Here is a 17,914-nt window from a genome sequence, read left to right on the forward strand (position 1 = left end):
CATGGTAAATTACATGCTTGAGCAGCCACCCATATCCAGGCGCGTATGTAGAAACCCAAAGCAACAGCAAAACAATTACCTTGCTGGCTTTATTAAGTTGTGCGGCGGCGTAAGGTCGCCACATGCTTAGAAGGGAACCCTTGTTCGGCGCCAAACAGCATCATGAGAGGAGAGGCAATCGGTAGCGATCCAATGGTCTTCGGTTTTGAGAGTATCAATGAATACCAACAGGGCCCAAAATGCACAGACATCGTCAGCCTTACCTACAACACTTTATTGCACAAGTAAGTGCTCTTAAGAAGATTGCACATTTTCAGAAAATAGAAGGCAATATTGGTTTTACAATGTCCACACTGATACAAATGTAGTTCTATAAAATGTTAGACTGTCTTGTAGCTTCATTCCCAAAGTTTTCCACTTTCTCTTTTCTGTATAATTTGAACAAGCCACAAACGCAAGGTAGACAGTGCACTTGTGTGTAGGTGATGGTGAAACTACACTTTTTTAAAATAATTTCCGTAAGGAAAAAAATGTTTGTCTCACTAAAACAAAGTGTTTCTACAAACTATCTTTGCAAAGTTGTGACATGAATAGTGTTTTATTTTGTTTTGGTCGAGTGGTGTAGGATGTCTTGATAATGAAGTTCAAAAGAGTTTTTTTTTTTTTTTACCAGTAATAAAGATACAAGTTGATTTTGTATTCAAACTTTTTTCTGTTGACAGGTACATTATTGTAGATGGCCGAGGTATTTTTTCTTGGTCACACCGAACATCATCCCCAAGGTCAACTTGTGAGCTCTCATTTCCAAAATATCATAATCGCATGCTACGGTGCTTAATCTTTTGTGAAAAGCACAATGTATATTTTGCTATATGTCATGATTATACCCTTCAGGTAACTTGAAACTAATTCAGATATGATTATTACTGTTTACATTTTTTTACGTACATGCCTCCCTACATTGGATTAACGTTTCCTTTTTGGGAGCTAAAGCGTTGTGACAAGAAGTATGAAAATGTATTCTTGTTTTTTTATCCGACCTAAGATTTGATGCACTGCATTCCTTAGATGATATTTTATGTTATGAAGGTTTACAACAAAAATTTTGAACCAACTTGCAAGGTGGAAAATCAAAACATGAGGGCTATTCAGCATGTGGTTTTTAACTCACAACAAAATGAATTAATAACTACAGGAATAGCTGGCACAACAATATGGAAATATCAACAAATGACAAAAGCTACTTTCCATGAAATCAAACCTATGGCTAACTACAGGTACATTATCTATTGCACAAAGTAGTGGTGCACATGTTTTTCATGTTGTTTTCGTGCAGCCTAATTTTCAAGTCCAATCATCACTTAGCTGAGGACATGTGGTGTACAAAAGTCCATTTGGAAGAAGAGACTCAGCAACTATACTTCTGTTGTGACACTGCACTGTTCGTGTATAATGCACACAGCATGAAGCTTTTGTGGCAAATTAATAAGTGTGTAGGCATTGCATGTCATTTATAATGCATTTTATGAGAATGCTGTTCTTTGCTTTGCAGTGCCCATGGATCAGCTTTGACAAGCATTGCATATTGGTTAAAAGGAAAAATGCTTGTGACTGGTGGAATGGATGCCGAGGTTAAGGTTTGGAGCAGTTTGGGAGGACACATTTGTACTTTTCGTGGACATTCAAGGCCTGTGACAAGGTATTGTGATGTTATTACTTCAGTTTAATTAAAAACATTTACATGTTCTTTTATAGCGCTTTTGCATAAAAAGTCTGCAGACATATGACATTCAAATTACAGTACCACATATACTCACATTTCAAATTCAATTAGTAAATCACACTCTTTTTAGTGTATAACCTAATTAAAAAAAGCTTTACACTGTACTACTTTATCATCTGATGAGAATCGGGTCACTATAAAACAAGTTGATTGAATGAATTACGGTTTGATCAGTAACATTATCCAAACACAATGTCTTGTTTAGTATTGTTGTTCATCCACACTTAAATGGCTTTGTGATGTCTGCTTCCCTTGATGGCACTGTAAAAGTTTGGTCACTGTCCATGTTGGAGCTGATCTACAGTTACAGTGTGTTTGCTGACGGTATTGATTGGATGAGTGTAACACCTGATGGCTATGTATGGTGTGCCACTGTCAGACAGGCAAGTTTGTAGACACTTACATCAATTTGCCAATTACCCCATACCTTGTATACAATAACACTTTACCCTATCATCAATATGGCCAACAGATTAGCACAACTCCCCCAAGCCTATGAGATTGTGGTTTTGAATATTAACTTACATGTATGTACCCATGCAATGAAGTTCATTGACAGCATCATTGTTAAAATATTGCAATGAGGCGATGCTTTATTTATGGGTATAAAATAAAACATACAAACAATGTTGTTTTTATAGCTGCTGGTGTACAAGTTCAACTCATTTGCTGAGTTCTGGGGCCACACTCAATGTAAGGTCACAAGACTACAGGCAGTGGAAGATATTCAAAAGTCAAATAGAATTATTGTAGTCGGAGATGATGGTATGTATGATTTGTAAGTATTTTGACCTAAGTAAAATGATGACAAAACTCAATATATTGTCATAAATGTACCCTGTAACAAGGTAAAATCATGAGGTTCATAAATATTAAAAAAAGTACATGATCTGTTTTAACATGTGAGTTAACATTCTATCACAGTGGATATTATTAACATGACATGCCAAAATTAGTTTTGCACGTTAGTATACATATAGTATACATGTAATAGCAGTGTGACGGAAGCCCCCTTTTAGTTTCTAGGGTTCTTGATGTGGGTACTATGGTATTGTGTACCATAACTTTTGGTTGCAGCTGTAACTATTGTGTTTACTGTTTTTAATTATTGCTATCCAGGTAGCATTCGATTATTTAGAGAATCAGTCCCTGAAACTGATGTCCTCTGCACTGTGCTTCCTCCACCCACAGTTTCACTAACAGAATCAGTGATGGTAGTTTCATACAGTCGATTCAATAACATCTTCTTTGTTTTATTAAATCCATGGAAGATATGGGTTTACACTGGGAAAACTGATCCAGCTTGTAGGTTGGTGTTTGTATTTTTCAGCTCCAAATATTCTTGCTGCATGTACCATAACAAATTTTTAATAGTTCATAGTATAGTAATTTTGAGAACTAAACTTTCACTGTGGACTAATTTTTCCTAAATCACACCTTTCTAGTCCACGGTTATTAGGTTTTCATATTTTGTAGATAACCTTGCATCAGTGTATATTAATTACCAGGACTTATATTTTCAAGGATTTTCTGTTGTGGCACTTATCTTGTAAGATCCAAACAGTCAACCTTTCATGGTGATTCATTTGTACCTTATAACAGGCTTGCTGAATGGGATGTTGCAAAGATACAGAAATCCTCACCAGGAACAGAGGAGGACAGCAAAGCAGCTAAGAAGGAAGTAATGCTTCCTCAACTTCAAAAACATGTGATGAACAGACCTTCTGCAAAAGATGGAGGACATGGAGTAATCAGCAACTGTTCGTCTCTTGAATGTGTTTATTCCTCACAAGGATTTCAATTTCATGAAGAAAATGGCATTTGCTCGGCGAGACCTAGGTATGTAAAACTGTTTACAATCTAACTGTTGAATAAGTAGTGTTGTATCAAAAACCCACAAAACGCTTGGTTGCAGGAAAGCCTATTTATTAACATGCAAAAAAAACTGCAAGATTTGTTGTCATATGAAAAAGTTACTACAACTTAATTTATTAACTTTTGTTGCATATTGCCTTTCAGACATTTATTGGCAATTGGATTAAAAGATGGAAGAATATTGTTCATGGATCAAAAGCAACGAGGCCTCAAATATTTTGAAATGCAAGTGAGCAACGGACCAGTTGTTGACATTTCTTTTGACTTTTGTAATCAACGACTTGTAACAAGATGTGCAAACATGGACAGCGTTATACAGGTAACATTGAGCAACTAACTAAAAATCTTATAATATTTCTAACTGTGCTTTCTGTATGTTTTTAGATCTGGGGTTTACCAGGCATTGACCAGCTGTTTCGGTTTACATTGGAAAGCAGCTTTACTGCATATGCTTTGTTTGGTAACATATTTGTAAGTGGCTACGACAACGGAAGTGTAGTCCTAAAAAACTTATCAGGTAGTGAGTGTTTAAACATAATGCATGCACTTGTATCTTGGCATCATCAAAGGTTATTTCGCACCGTTTCTTTATTTTTAATAAAATAAAAAATGTAAATGTGTTTAGGAATCTTTTTAGTGTGTTAGAAATTCTCATCTTTTCTAGACAACAAACAGTTGATCCAACTAGGAATCAAAAACTGATAAAATTTTCAACTGGAATATTTTAATATCTTACAGAAAGTCAACCAATGATTGACTTGGAAAATATATCAGGATTTGGGAAGTTAGAAAGTGATGGTCTGTCTGATGATCACAAAGCACCAATCATAGATATCAAGTCATGTGAACCTCAAAAGATATTTTGCTCCTGCAGGTTTAATTTCACCCCTAATGATTTTTGCATGTTTTATCACAAATATTACATCCATCACTAAAGCTTTTATCTTATTTTACTTGCATGTTTAATTATGCAATTGTTTTATTTCTACAGCATCCACACTGATATAACACATCGATAGATTAGTTGACATAATTTTAACTTTGTGAAACTGGAATGTTAATCTGGGTTGTAAGGTTATCAGGCTGCTTTGTTTGTAGATTCATACACAATATTTAAATATTTCAACCTTTGCTTGTTACCAAGTAAACTTTTCCATATTTTTGCATGACAATTGCCTTTACTTTTAAAAATGCTTGTTCACCTTTTTAGTTGCATGATAGCAAATTATTGATGCTTCATTTGCATGACACATCAACTAATATTATTAGACCTTCTATAACATGCTTTTATCAGCTCTGATGGAGTAATGAAAATCTGGAACTACAGTAAAATTCTGCTGAATGAAATAGTACTTGATGAAAGTTTGTCAAGCTGCACATTCATTAATTCTTTTGGTGATCTTTTAATTGGCTGGAAACGACATGTCTTTGTGATTTTCCATCACCATGTATCACCTTATCACCAATCATGCATGTCTGTTGACAGTCTGGAATTTCATGACTGTGGTATGATATCGTACTCCATAAAAAGCATTCTCAATTCTGATTTTAGTTGCATGTTTTTTAAACAGTATTCATGTCATTGTTTTGTGTTGTTGCTTTTTACAAAAAAATTCTCAATTGTTAAAACTACCTAATGTTGGATGGGATAGAGTCAGAAATTTATGAAGACCCAGCAATCAAGTATGACTCTCATTTTGAGGAGCAAGAGGACTCCCCATTGACCATGCAAAAATACCTCATCCCTTTCAGTTTTATAAATGTTGAAGACCCACATCAATTTACTTCTATTGAAAATCAACCTGCCAAACAGGAAGTACGCTGACTGAAAATAATGGATTGCAAATGTATACATTTGTGTGCCAATGAGAGTTTATCATTCTTTGCTAAACTCTTCAAACATAAATTATTGGAATACTAAATTATATTTTTGCGTGTGGTTCAGGACTGAACTTACAAACATTTTGTTCTTTAGGATAGTGAAACTAGCAGTAGTGAGCAGTCTTTGCATGCACCATCCGAAACCTACATTTCTCCAGCATCTTCATATGATTGTTTATCATTTCTAACCAGTTATCCAGAAATCAAAAAGTTCCAGCCACTTTATGACTCTGAAGGTAATACTGATATCAGCTATGGAGACAATTAGATACAATACCAGTTAGACAACGTCTTGTGATGTACTTTATATTGAAATCTACAAATGTTCCATGTTTGTTGTTTTATTCTATTATTCACTTTGCTTGTTCTTGTATGTTAATATACGTTTAAAAAAACATTGTTTTTTAGGTATTAATTTCCCTTATTTTGGCACTTCACCTGGCCCAACTCCAACCGAATCTTCAGAGAGTGAAATTGAGATTGAAAATAAAGATCATGTTGAGGATGTGTATGATCCGGTGATTTGGGTAAATGTTTTTCATATCTCCCAATTCATTGTTCTTTAGTACTTGATCCAAAATCAAATTTGAAGAGCCAGTGAAATCTGTTGTATAACTTTGGCAAAATTTCTTATGGTTATCTGTGTAGAAATCTGAAGTAGCATTAGATGCGGCACAGCAGGTTACATTGGCTTCAAACGTCTACAAAGCCGTCAACCTTATGAAACCACAAGTCCCAGGACTGGAGATTGTGGAAGGCCCAGTGGAAGATGAAAGACCATCATCTAGGTAATTTGGTTCCGTAGCAAATACCACATTTAAAAACAAATTATAGCACTAATATCACAAATAGCAACTCAACAAAGTTTTAAGCTGTTGAAGGTCAACATATTTTTTATGTCAATTTTTTGAAGATTTGCAAATGCTCGAATCGATGCTCGTGCAATGATGAAAGCAGCAGTCTCCGCTGTCATTGCAGTAAACAAGTTTAGTAAATCTGCACCAACTACACCAAGAAAGACCAGGGTGCGGTCTGCTGCTGCAGTAAGTTTTTCAGTTGTATTTTTTCTGATTTTTGCTAAACCGTACTTCATACTACTGACAGATCAGAGCAAAGAAAAAAAGAAAGGAATCAGTGAATAGCCTTACAGCACAGAGAAGACGCAGTGTGACTGTTGATGATGTGGATGAAGAGTCCTCTTATCAAGTGTCAACTGCTACATCACCTGCCGTGACCACTGTCGGCTTTGCGGTAAGTTAGTTTTTCCATTGGCTTAGTCATAATCTTATATCAGAAACAAAATATAGATGTTGGTTTGTATTTAAATTTGATTCAGGTCAAATTTAGAATGTCATTAAATTGTGTACCTTATTTGTGAAAGCAAACTACACAATGCTTGTGCTATTTTTATCTAAAGTTGTGTCATTGAGATACCATACTAGTGAAACCTTACTAGTGAAAGAATAATTTTCTTGAAGTCTGGTATAATGTTCATAAGAAAAAATACAGGATTCATGTAAAATACATACATTTTTATTTAAAAATCTAAAAAAACATCAACATGCTTCTTGTCATGACATGTTATTCTATATTTATTTGTTTGCTTCATTCCTTTTCTGAGTGAATGCTTCCTTGATGTTGTTGAATTGAATTTGATGAGACAGGTCTTGTAAATACTGCAGGGGTTGGTGGTGGAGAGGTCACTATAACATGAATTTGTTGTCGCCATGTACTCTGAGCATTGCTCGGTGACACCCTGGCACCTGGCATACAGCTTCTACACCTGGCAGCCAACCGAGATACTTGTCGTTTAAACGCACAATTAAATCTCTGGTTCATGACAACATATACCAAAGGACTAATGAAACCATTGCTCACTGTCATCACAAAGACCCAGAAAAAGGCTGTGGATGTCATTAAACTCTGCAAAAATGTATAAAATACACTGGTATATCATACAAAAGTATTTAAAGTTCATTCTTTGTACTTACATCTGTGGCAACAATAATTGATGTTGTCACAAAAATAGGAGTCCACATCAACACATACAATACGACCAAAATCATTGATGTTTTAATCACTTTCATTTCAATCCTTGCAAACATCTGACCTTTACCAAAAAAAGAAGTTTACAAATTGAGACACTGCTAAGTTCAGGCGACTCTATTTTACCTGTGTAGTGTGAAATTTCTCGGCGCATTCGATTGAGCTTCACCATTTTGACAATAATGTAAATTTTGTGATATTTGTAGCATACAAAACAAAGTGGTAAAATGTAAATCATCATAAAAATCATGCCAAACCAAGCGTAAAGATATGCACTGCTTGTCCAGAAGATAGTACAAATTAATGTCTGAGATAAAAGATAAATGAAGTAACATTTATAACGTTTAGTTACATACAATTAAATGTCAAAACTGATTTGTAATTTAAATGTTTTAACTAAGCCTCAAAATGAAGGTCTTATATGTCTTACTGCAGTTTTGTTTGGCAAATTGATAGTTATTCCTGAGCTGCACTCATCTTTGGAAACTGTGTAGACATCAAATAGTGAATACAATGGAATTAGAATAACACTGCTAACAACGGCCACAAGGACAATTGCAGCAATTGTTTTGTAAAGCTTTTTTCTTGCATCATTGCGAGGTAGCCTTTTTACAAAAGTTGTGACATGGTTGTATCTGCAAATATCTACAGTGAAATTTATCTATTGTTTACTCTTTACATTTAAAACTAACATGTTGTAGAATTTTTAATTATTTCTTGTTTGAAAGATATTTTTAAATGTAATTATTTTTTCCTTCTTATTTATAAATGTTATAAAATTAAGATAAATGAGTTATTCCTATTTTTTTACACAAAGTCATAAAATTCTCCACACAGTTTTGGTTTAAACACACCAATTTAATTAACTTTATACTATGAATTTAAACCTAAAAACAATGGTTCAAATTACCGGTCAATGCTAATGAGTGCCAGTATCCATATAGCAGTGGATCCAGCAATCGCCAGCAAATATATAGAAACCTTGCACCATGTTTGCCCATATTCCCAGGATTTTGATTTTCTGCTTGCTGCCACCAGTGGAGATACACAGTTAAAAGCAATAAACACAACTGACATTGCCACTAAAAATAAAACAATTAGTCTTGTCAAAAAAACACGTTTTTGATATTTGCACAAAAAATTATACCGGGTTAAACATTAAAAACGCATCTATCAATACTGCACTTTAAAAACAATTATTGTAAAAAAACATAATATTATACAGTGGACAACATTTATCTGAAAAACATACCCAATCCTTTTTTTATTTTTAAATAAATTCTGTTTAACACGATATACATTACTGCAAATACATTTTTATTACAGAGGTGCCACTTTACCTACCTATATAATAATGGGTCGTAAATTTCCTCAGCGTTGTGTCAAAAATGGTAACAAGCAAAATTGTAAGGTTGATAATCATGGCAAGACTAAAAGTGATGTACAAAACTGCAATTTCCAGTCCTGATTCTACTTCTCTCTGGTCAGGCGGAAAATCATAAAAATACATAAACCAAGTAAAAACTGTCACGTTTTTTTCTCCATTAGAGACGAACACATACGAGCATTCACCCATTTTGTTCCATAGGTTTTTGGTTGTATCTGCTTTTGTGTTGGTTCTGACATTATAAAAATGTGTCATGGGGTTGGAAACTGAATTCTGTTGTTTTTGTAAATATTGACGTGCACATTTATTGATTTAAAATTAAGAGAAAGGTAAATGTTGTGTAGGCACATTTTTTGTCGTGAGAACTGGACGATACTGGAAATACCTACTTTTATCGTAAATCCAGATATCATTATTGATTGGCTCCTTATCATGTACATATTTGTCAATATTGGTTTTTGGTCTAATGGAGTCAGTTTTTTGGTTGAATTTGTAAATCTGCAGATCAATCCTGCTGAAAGTTTCATCTTGCATTTCCGTTGCCAACATATTGTTTGTGTGTGACTTGCTTAATTTCATGTTTGTCAATATTGAGCAAAAACACACATTGATTATTAATGGTTCCAAGTGTCATCCCCTTTGAGCACAGATTGCTGTTTCAGTGGTTTTAAAGTTAATGTTGTTAATTTGATGAATCAATCTGTTGAAGAACCGTTCTTTTAGTTTTAGGCTTATTTTATTACAGCATTGTTACAAGACATAGGTGCCTGTGATTTTCGTGATAACCCCTTTGTGTGTTGGTTCACTGCATTTGTTTGAGGTTCACATTCATAGTATTTTACAAATGTTAACATAACAGGGTTTCTTTCCGCTGGAACTCTGTTGATTGGCGCGTTGCTTCACAGTTTTAATCAACACAAGCCCCCAGTGTCTCTAATCAAAATATTTAGCTTGGCGTATTCTTACCATGGCGCATCGCCAGCACGTGACCAGCTCCCTATTGTCTTGTGAAGTTGGAGTGGCACCACCAGCCACCATGGCAAGGACCCTCGACAACAATCAACGTGTAGTTGGAAAAATCTGCACTACATTTTGTCAGCTTTGTTTTGGTTGAATCAAGCGTTGCAGCTGTGTAGCGACAGTTGCGCATTTTGCATTTTGAGTGCGAAATTCTTGTTCACTATCCTTCAAGAACAGTTTGTAAAGGGCTCAATTGATAGTTTTGACCAAGGAATTCGGAGGTAGTGAAAAATCAGTTATTTGTCATGTCGGGTAACTGCTCTTCGTGTTCGTAAGTCAATATGTCAGCTCGAGAGTCGTTTCAAGCGGTGCCATTGCCACCAAACTGTTTCTACAAATCCTTCAGTGGCATCGACATCCATCTGTTGACGCACGGAGTAACGCGTGTACAAATCCCGAACTGTTTGCCTGAGCTGAGGGTAGGATAATGGAAACGGAAAATGTTTTTAGACATCAGTTGCAATTTTTAAACCAAAACGTTTTTTTAGGGCAAGGAAGTTCCCTTCGGAAAAAGCGTGTCAATCCCAAGTAAGCAAGGTCAGGTGAAAGGTCAACGGGCAGTGGTAACAGCAACTAAATCTGCAAGGCTGACCAAGGCTAAAAACCAAGGTGATTGATTGTCTCTATTTAACTTTTGTGTTTTAATAGGTGTGCTGTTTTAGATCACTGATTGTTAAAAAAAGTAAATAGATTTACACTGGAATGTGTTTTGTTATTTTTTTGTAGAAAATGGCCTTTACTCGCAATGCGGCTTTCTTGGCGCTTGTTTCAGTATTTTTAACCGGTTTTAATTGGTTGTCATATATTCTTCACTGGTTTATGGCAACCAAAGTTTCTCAACTTCGCTGACCAAAAAACGCATATTATTCCCCCGTCGTTTTGTGGCAAGCGCAAAGATCTTTTTTAGTGACGAAGCAGTTTCACTGTGTGATAGGTCAAAGAGCTGGCAAAAAATGCGCCTATTATACCATTGCATCGAATTTGAGTTTTGCAAATGTGGCGGATGTGTCTCAAGTACTGCACTCCCATTGTGTAGTAAAGATACAGTGCTCTTGACGAGCGAGCACATTTCGTCTTGTCCTTCAACAAAGGGTCTGACGTTGTTTACACTGTAGCGTGTTGTAGAAGCACGCCCTCGACAAGTCAGCGATTGAAACTTGAGATATTTTATTGTATCGGCGTATAGTATTGTGCGTATCGCTTCATAGTCTGCAGTAGTGGAGCTATCTGGATTTCAATTTATCAAAATTGTTTTCGTAGGGAGGTGAATTTGTAATTCGAGTTCAGCCCATCGCATTTTGTCATTTAAAGTTATTCAGAACCGACTGGCAATCACGGAATCCTTGTTGGGTTTCTGTTTATGCATAAACACATTTACAAACTCTCGCTTTGTGATTTTAGCGTCGGGTGAAGTGTTTAGTGGCGATTTAGTTGCTTTGTTCTGTAAGGGCAGCGGCCCCTGTACCTGCACTTTCCGAAAGTAGTTTCTGCGCTAGCATGAGATTTTTTTGTACAAAATCGTATTTTTCTTGTAGGTGACTCTTTGAAAACAAGAAAAAAAGCGCAAGGTAGCAAATCTGCTTCCTCATTTCAGCAAGATTCAGTAAAGCAAATCAAAAAGAAGACTAGAAGTTCTTCTCAGGCTGGTTGGTAATGTTTGGTTGAGCAAATTGCTTGAATAAAGCTAATCAGTGTTGTAACATTTACGTGATGTTTTGACTTTTAAACGTGCAGTTTTTGTTCAAAGGTCCAAGGTTACAAAGTGTGCCGGAATTCGTAAAGAAGCCTTTGCACGAAACTTCTGCTGGAAGCGGGGTCAGTATGATGTACAATTTTTAGACACATGGTGCTTCAAAATAAAAAGTACCTAAAAATCAAATTGAGCCACTTGACTTTACAAGTACCCTATTCTTTCCAGCGCTTCTTGTTTATTTAGTTTGGAAGGACTAATTTTTTTCTCACCAGTTATACACTGTTAAGTTTGGTCGTTTGGTTTAATGGTTTGTTTGACAGAGTGGCATTGGGGTAGCGGGCGGAGGGGGTGGGATTACCCAAGTTCAGATGACATACAAACGACCGGAATTGTTCAAAAACGAAGAAAAAAGTAAACAAGTTGAAGTGGACGAGACGTCTAAAGAAACCAGTTTAGACCAGAAGAAATCGTAAGATGCGTTGCTTATTTGACAATGTATACCTACTTGGCCTGTTTCCCCCATAACTTTTGCCAAAGATTAAGTTTCCAAATATAGTTTCGTTTTCTACCTATATAATGCATCGTTTTCCGGTGCATTGACAAATGGTGAATTTTCATGCTATTATTCTCAGTTCACATAAAAGCTGATAGTCGGGGTATCCATAAAAAATAACAAGCGTTTTAATGATGTTATGCCCAAACAAAACAAAATTTGTTTGAAACAGGGAAGAGTCCCCACAAAAACCTGCATGCAACGCAGATCCCGGAGCGGATTTAAAGTCAACCAAAGATTTTCTGCAGAGATTTCTCCAATCGCCAAGACCCAACACAACAATGAGGTTTGTATACAAAGAGATTTTCCAATTCAATACTTTACAACAGTGCTGCGCGGTGTTAAAGCCCGCGGGAAAGCTCCGCAAAGTGACAACTTTTACAATCTTTTACAACCCTTCAGTTTGATTTACTTTATTTCATTTCGCTTTACTGTGTAAATAAACCGACTGCAAAATACTGTTATAAAAGTATTGAAAGTATATAAAAGTATTGAAAGTATATAAAAGTATTGAAAGTATATAAAAGTATTGAAAGTATATAAAAGTATTGAAAGTATATAAAAGTATTGAAAGTATATAAAAGTATTATAAAGTATATAAAAGTGTTATGATAAGCAAGTTTATGTCATTTACCACGCAATTTGTTGTAGTGGTTTAAGTCAATGAAAATCAACCGAAACATCCAATGTCATTTTGTTTAACCCCTAACTATCAATAGCTTCTTACATATTTTATTCGTTTGCAGTGGTCGGGGTGACAAAATTGCAGAAAAGGATAAGCGACCAATAACACGCGGCCGGACAAAGTAAGATGACATTGTAAACCTTCGCAATGTTTTGAATCGTACTAATATATCACACACAGTCTATAAGCGATGGTGAATTTAGAGCAGTGGTTCTTAACATTTTTGTCACGGTCGAACCCCTATGATATTCTTCAGCCGTTGGTTGAACCCCAACAAGTTGCATCCTAGGGTTTTAACTCATTTTGTGCCTTTGACCATACGTTTTTGCTTACAACATAGTTTCATTGCTGTTTTGCTGCTTACTAAGAATACGCACAGTGTTCTTTATTATGTCAAATATAACCTAGTTACAACCTTCCAACGTTTTGCCATCTAGTAAATAAAAATAAAAAAATTTTTCGCGTCAATATACCCCTAAAGTTTTATTAAAATGTTTGAGTATTTGTACTTCAAAAGACCTTTATCGAGCCTATTAATCAGCGTTGCCGAACCCAGGTTAAGAACCACTGATTTAGAGAGTAATTTGACATTACTTGCTTGTCTAGGTCTGGAGACCACGTCAAAAGTTACCATGACGACGAGGACGACGACCCGGATAGAAGCAAGCTGGCGGATGTGCTCGATTATGACTTGCATGCCATTTATAAAAAAGATGGACTTCGTTTCGACGAGTGTTGGCAGGTTGGAACTTTACTTTTCAAATGAAGAGTTTGAATTGTTGCACTTTAATGCAAATTGTGGGTGGTCACATCAAGTGTTTGTTGATCTTCAATAAGATGTTTATGTTTTTGTGTAGGAACGAATGTTAGAGCGATATCAACTTATGAAGCTGCAACGGGAACAGCGCCACTATGCGGCAGCTAGCAAACGAACGATGCTCGAGCACGATCGAAAGTACAAGATACTTTCACATAAACCTGTATGTATTAATATTTCTCTTTTGAAGGGCTGCATAGTATAACCCAGGGGTTCCCAACCTGTGGTACGCGTACTACTAGTGGTACGCGAAGGTTTTTCCGGTGGTACGCGAGTAGCTTCCGTTTTGTTCACATAAACCTGGATTTACAACCTTATATTTTGTTTATCTGGTTTTGTTTACAAAAAAAAAACATTCCCCAGCCTATTGTCATTGTGACGTAACTATTTCTGTTGTTTCGTATCATCTTCAAAATACAGGTCATGTCAATTGCCAACAAAAAGCATAGTTGCTATGAAAAGCCGTACAACACGGTGGGCGTTAATTGTGTCAAATGATTTCTCTTGATAGATATCATCTACTGTTTTGTAGCGTTGAAAGAAATATGATTGGAACAAATTAGTTGTTCTGCAAGAAGTGGTACCACAGAGAACATTGATGTGCTCTATGGTGGTACGCGTGGCAGCGCAGAGCGTCCAAGTGGTACGAGATCGTAAAAAGGTTGGGAACCCCTGGTATAACCAAAGCAATCGTTTTTAAAATATTGAAAACTACTCATAGTTGAAAACAGGGGGCTACATCACAGTCTTTCTTTTGCATATCTGAGGTGTGAATGTTTTTTGAACTTTTTTACTTTCATTTCTGATTTTTTGTTACGGTGAGCTATCCTTGTTATCAAAAATTCACGTGTTACAATTTAACTGTTGGAAGGTAATTTTGGTGGTATATAATTACTGAATGGTCGAACACAAGTTGCATAAGTACTGACAACATATAAACAAGTTTTACTTGTTGGCGGGTTTTATAATTATTAATCTTACCCCTAAACTAAGTGCAGTATTTTTTTGTATTGAAAACATCTTTATACTTAGGAACTCATGTATCACGATACATTCGCCTGGTACGAGGATCACGCTCGATTTGCTGAACACGTGATGAACTCTCCTCTATTTGCCGGTGACGCCGATAGAGTCGAAACCACTGACGGGTTTGTGGCGAAGCAGTTGGATGGTCCGGTGTCTGCCATCTCCACAAACCGCTCGAATCTCGCCCCGCCCGCTGCCCGACCACCAAGCATCGCTGAAACCTTACTTCGTTCCGCATCTAGGCAGGACCTTGCTACTCCGCAGAGCGAAAAACCTGATCTAACAAAGAAGTACAGGTTCGTAAGATGTCGGTGATTTTTTTCATAACAATGTTGATGGGTATGATATTCTACCCAAAGTCCGTATTGCCGCAGCCTGGGATCGTTCGCAAACACCCTACTGGTAAATTGAAACCCTGTGAATATACTGTAACGTACCACGTTGTGACATTGTTGTAACTTTCGTGAAGAAGGATTGGCAAATGGCCTGAAATGTTATCACACCAATATCCTAAAATATTGAAACATTATATCTTTTCACGTCGTAATGTTTCGTGTTCAAATTCGTTGTCGGTTTTTCTACGTGCTGTAAATCAATGTTATATAGTTAGACAATTGCATATTGCATTGTCAATGGAGTTATATATTTCTCAAGCCTCTATTTAACACTGAAAATGAACGTTTTAACAGCTGTACACTTGAATTTACGCTGGTGTCAATAATCGCAGATTTTCCTTTCGTCGAACCTCGGATGGTGACCAAAGTTCAACAATCGACTCACCAGCTCGTCCCAGCACAGCAGAATCAAGAGGCATCGTTACTCCCATGCCGAGCCCCGTGCCAGCTGCTACTCCAATCAGTGTAGCCAATCTCCGACAGGCGTCATCGGCTAAATCCATGCGAAAGTTCTTAGTCGAACGACCCCGATCAAGTACTTCCATACCAGGAAAAACGAGGTATTATTATATACAGTAAAACCGAAAGACTGTAAATCCTTGGTTTAAACAGAATCAGTCGGTTTTAAATGAAGGAATATATATTTCGCGTATGTGGCATCATCAGTTCCTGTAACCGAAATACAATACGATATAAAAATGATTGCTGAAACAAACACGATAAAATAAATAAAAGCAGTAAAACACTAAAACAAGATTTTACTGTTTCAAACTGTCAACGCTGTCTAAACCAACCTCAAACACAAACAGAACAAGCGAAAACTCCGGGCACTGAATCAAGGGAGAAAAAAATGGTTTGATCTATTACTAAAGTTATCGTTTTGAGGTATTATTATGGGTCCCCTTCCCTGAAGGGGACACATATTGATTTTACTCGAATTGTTTTTTTCTTTTTCTTTCTTTTTTTTCTTCTTTTTTTTCTTCCCAAAGTTTGTCCGACTCGTTTTTCCATCAAATGTTTAATGGATTTGGCTGAAATTTACACAGATGGTAGATATAGTTATGTAGATGTGCATCCCACTTTGTTTTTGTTGGTAACTCCAGTATTTACCCCGTTAGCCCCCTAAAATGGGTGAGTTTTTAAACAGTGTCAGAATTGGCTGAAATTTGGATTTCTTGTATAGTATGCCATTTATAGGTGTCGATTGTTGTGTTCAACCCTGTAGTCCTAACATTTACCCCACAAGCCCCTAAAGTGTAAAACGTATTTGTATGTTACTGGGCACCACAAACGAAAGATTTCTTTGGAGCAATAGTGTTACAAGGGCAACCAGTTGTATGTTGCTCGTTGGTGGGTTGCTTGGTGGTAGTTTTGCGCCATGGCAGTTAGGGACTTGTCAACAGCGTTATGACGTCAGAAACATTAACGGATGTTGCTCAAAACACCTCTAGTGGTCGAAATTTTAAACATTGGCAGACCGGGCTGAAATTTTGCAGTACTATTGATTGAGTCATTGTGTTTTTTATATATTTTTTAGTTTTTGTGTCGAACCCAATTAGTTGCCCTACTAGCCCCCTAAAATGGGTCAGTTTTTTAAAACGTTAAATAGGACATACTTTAAACAAATATCTGGGGTGAATCTAATTTTATAGTTTGTATTCTACATTTAAGCCCAGTGCCGATCACTGTGTTTTACCTTACAACAACCGATTTGTAGGTCGGTTTTTCGTAATCATAGTCATTGACATCAGCAAGATTTGTTATTGTTTTTAAACGATATTGTTTATAAACCATTTAAAATTTATGCTTGGATTAAGTTTCCGCCAACATATATGTGAAAAACTACCCGTTGTTGATGGTGTACAAACTTGCCGCGTAAATATGTTTTATTATCAAAGAACCATGTCACTTTTACAAACTGCTCCCAATGTAGATACGTTCTTATCAAATCGGATCCACCACACTTTACAAAAACCACACGTACGCCGAGTCCAACCAAGCTGGAGGAAGACCTTCTGAAACAGAGGTTTCCAAGCCAGCATCATCAACTCATGCGTTCGCTCGGCAGACTTGAATCCAGCCAAGACAAATGGTACAGCGACGCAAAGTCAAGTGACGACGACGATCAACAGTCTCGTAGCGCTAGGTATTCAGCCGTTAGTCCCCGAAGAAGTGGCACCTTTGAAACCACACCCCGCTCTCTTGTGGCTGGTGATTCGACCAATGGCCGTTCGTGGAGGCGTCCGTCAATCAGAGAAAGCGCCCCGGCTGTTTTACAAGCAAGAGACCCGTCGTTGATTTCCGTTCTGCACCGTAAAAGCTCCAACTACGTCCCAGCAGCTTTTAAAGTTTAATTTCAAGTGTATTGTCTTTGTAGTTTTTGTTTTATTCACGGCATAAAATTTACCTAACACGCTAGCTATATCCAACACTGTGTCGATATGTATTCTCACGATTATTATTTAACGATTTGTTTAATACATTGCGTCTTTGACTGCATTCAGAAATTAGTGATTAGGCCTAGTCTAAGCTCAGATTAAGTGGGTGGCAAATTAAAGTAATGCTTGGAAATCAGGCCTGGATTATCGACAAAAATATGTTTGGTCATTTCGTAATTTGTGTTTCAACTTTCTCTGTCTAAATGAATTTGACTTTTAGATGTAAAAATCAACCAATGGGAGAAAGAGGGGTATGATTTTTCTGTGGTATGTTGGGGCAAGATTAGGAATCACTGGTTAACGCAGACCTTACAT

At 36.6% G+C, this 17,914-nt stretch overlaps 2 protein-coding genes across 2 annotated transcripts; one reads left to right on the top strand and one right to left on the bottom strand.

Moving 5' to 3' along the window:
- The first annotated feature begins 52 nt into the window (after positions 1 to 52).
- On the top strand, positions 53 to 17,660 carry LOC145224123 (uncharacterized). The gene is made up of 30 exons (XM_080090553.1): positions 53 to 284; positions 723 to 894; positions 1,090 to 1,277; positions 1,337 to 1,489; positions 1,553 to 1,699; positions 1,989 to 2,166; positions 2,425 to 2,548; positions 2,903 to 3,092; positions 3,386 to 3,622; positions 3,803 to 3,977; positions 4,043 to 4,175; positions 4,397 to 4,532; positions 4,953 to 5,164; positions 5,311 to 5,474; positions 5,634 to 5,775; positions 5,948 to 6,066; positions 6,188 to 6,327; positions 6,453 to 6,582; positions 6,644 to 6,790; positions 10,481 to 10,601; positions 11,528 to 11,638; positions 11,740 to 11,807; positions 12,006 to 12,154; positions 12,411 to 12,524; positions 12,985 to 13,044; positions 13,530 to 13,665; positions 13,781 to 13,903; positions 14,773 to 15,062; positions 15,494 to 15,721; positions 17,095 to 17,660. The coding sequence occupies exons 1-30, from the start codon at positions 163 to 165 to the stop codon at positions 17,513 to 17,515; spliced, it is 4,830 nt and encodes a 1,609-aa protein (XP_079946679.1). The 5' UTR covers positions 53 to 162; the 3' UTR covers positions 17,516 to 17,660.
- LOC145222283 (neuropeptides B/W receptor type 2-like) lies at positions 7,051 to 9,161 on the bottom strand. Its single transcript, XM_080088381.1, has 6 exons — positions 8,930 to 9,161; positions 8,496 to 8,667; positions 8,016 to 8,220; positions 7,712 to 7,892; positions 7,531 to 7,649; positions 7,051 to 7,462 (listed from the first exon to the last, which is right to left on the bottom strand). Exons 1-6 carry the CDS (start codon positions 9,159 to 9,161, stop codon positions 7,145 to 7,147), a joined length of 1,227 nt encoding a protein of 408 aa, XP_079944507.1. The 3' UTR covers positions 7,051 to 7,144.
- Positions 17,661 to 17,914: the final 254 nt, after the last annotated feature.

Source organism: Phallusia mammillata, chromosome 4 (assembly GCF_965637545.1).
Source record: "Phallusia mammillata chromosome 4, kaPhaMamm4.hap1.1, whole genome shotgun sequence".
NCBI lineage: Eukaryota > Metazoa > Chordata > Ascidiacea > Phlebobranchia > Ascidiidae > Phallusia > Phallusia mammillata.

Coding starts and splice junctions, on each gene's coding strand:
- LOC145224123 (XM_080090553.1), top strand. CDS start 163: ATGAGAGGAGAGGCAATCGGTAGCGATCCAATGGTCTTCGGTTTTGAG. Junction 4,533..4,952: donor AAGATATTTTGCTCCTGCAG/GTTTAATTTCAC, acceptor TGCTTTTATCAG/CTCTGATGGAGTAATGAAAA. Junction 5,776..5,947: donor GCCACTTTATGACTCTGAAG/GTAATACTGATA, acceptor ATTGTTTTTTAG/GTATTAATTTCCCTTATTTT.
- LOC145222283 (XM_080088381.1), bottom strand. CDS start 9,161: ATGGGTGAATGCTCGTATGTGTTCGTCTCTAATGGAGAAAAAAACGTG. Junction 7,893..8,015: donor ATTTGCCAAACAAAACTGCA/GTAAGACATATA, acceptor CTTTTATCTCAG/ACATTAATTTGTACTATCTT. Junction 7,463..7,530: donor CAATTATTGTTGCCACAGAT/GTAAGTACAAAG, acceptor ACATTTTTGCAG/AGTTTAATGACATCCACAGC.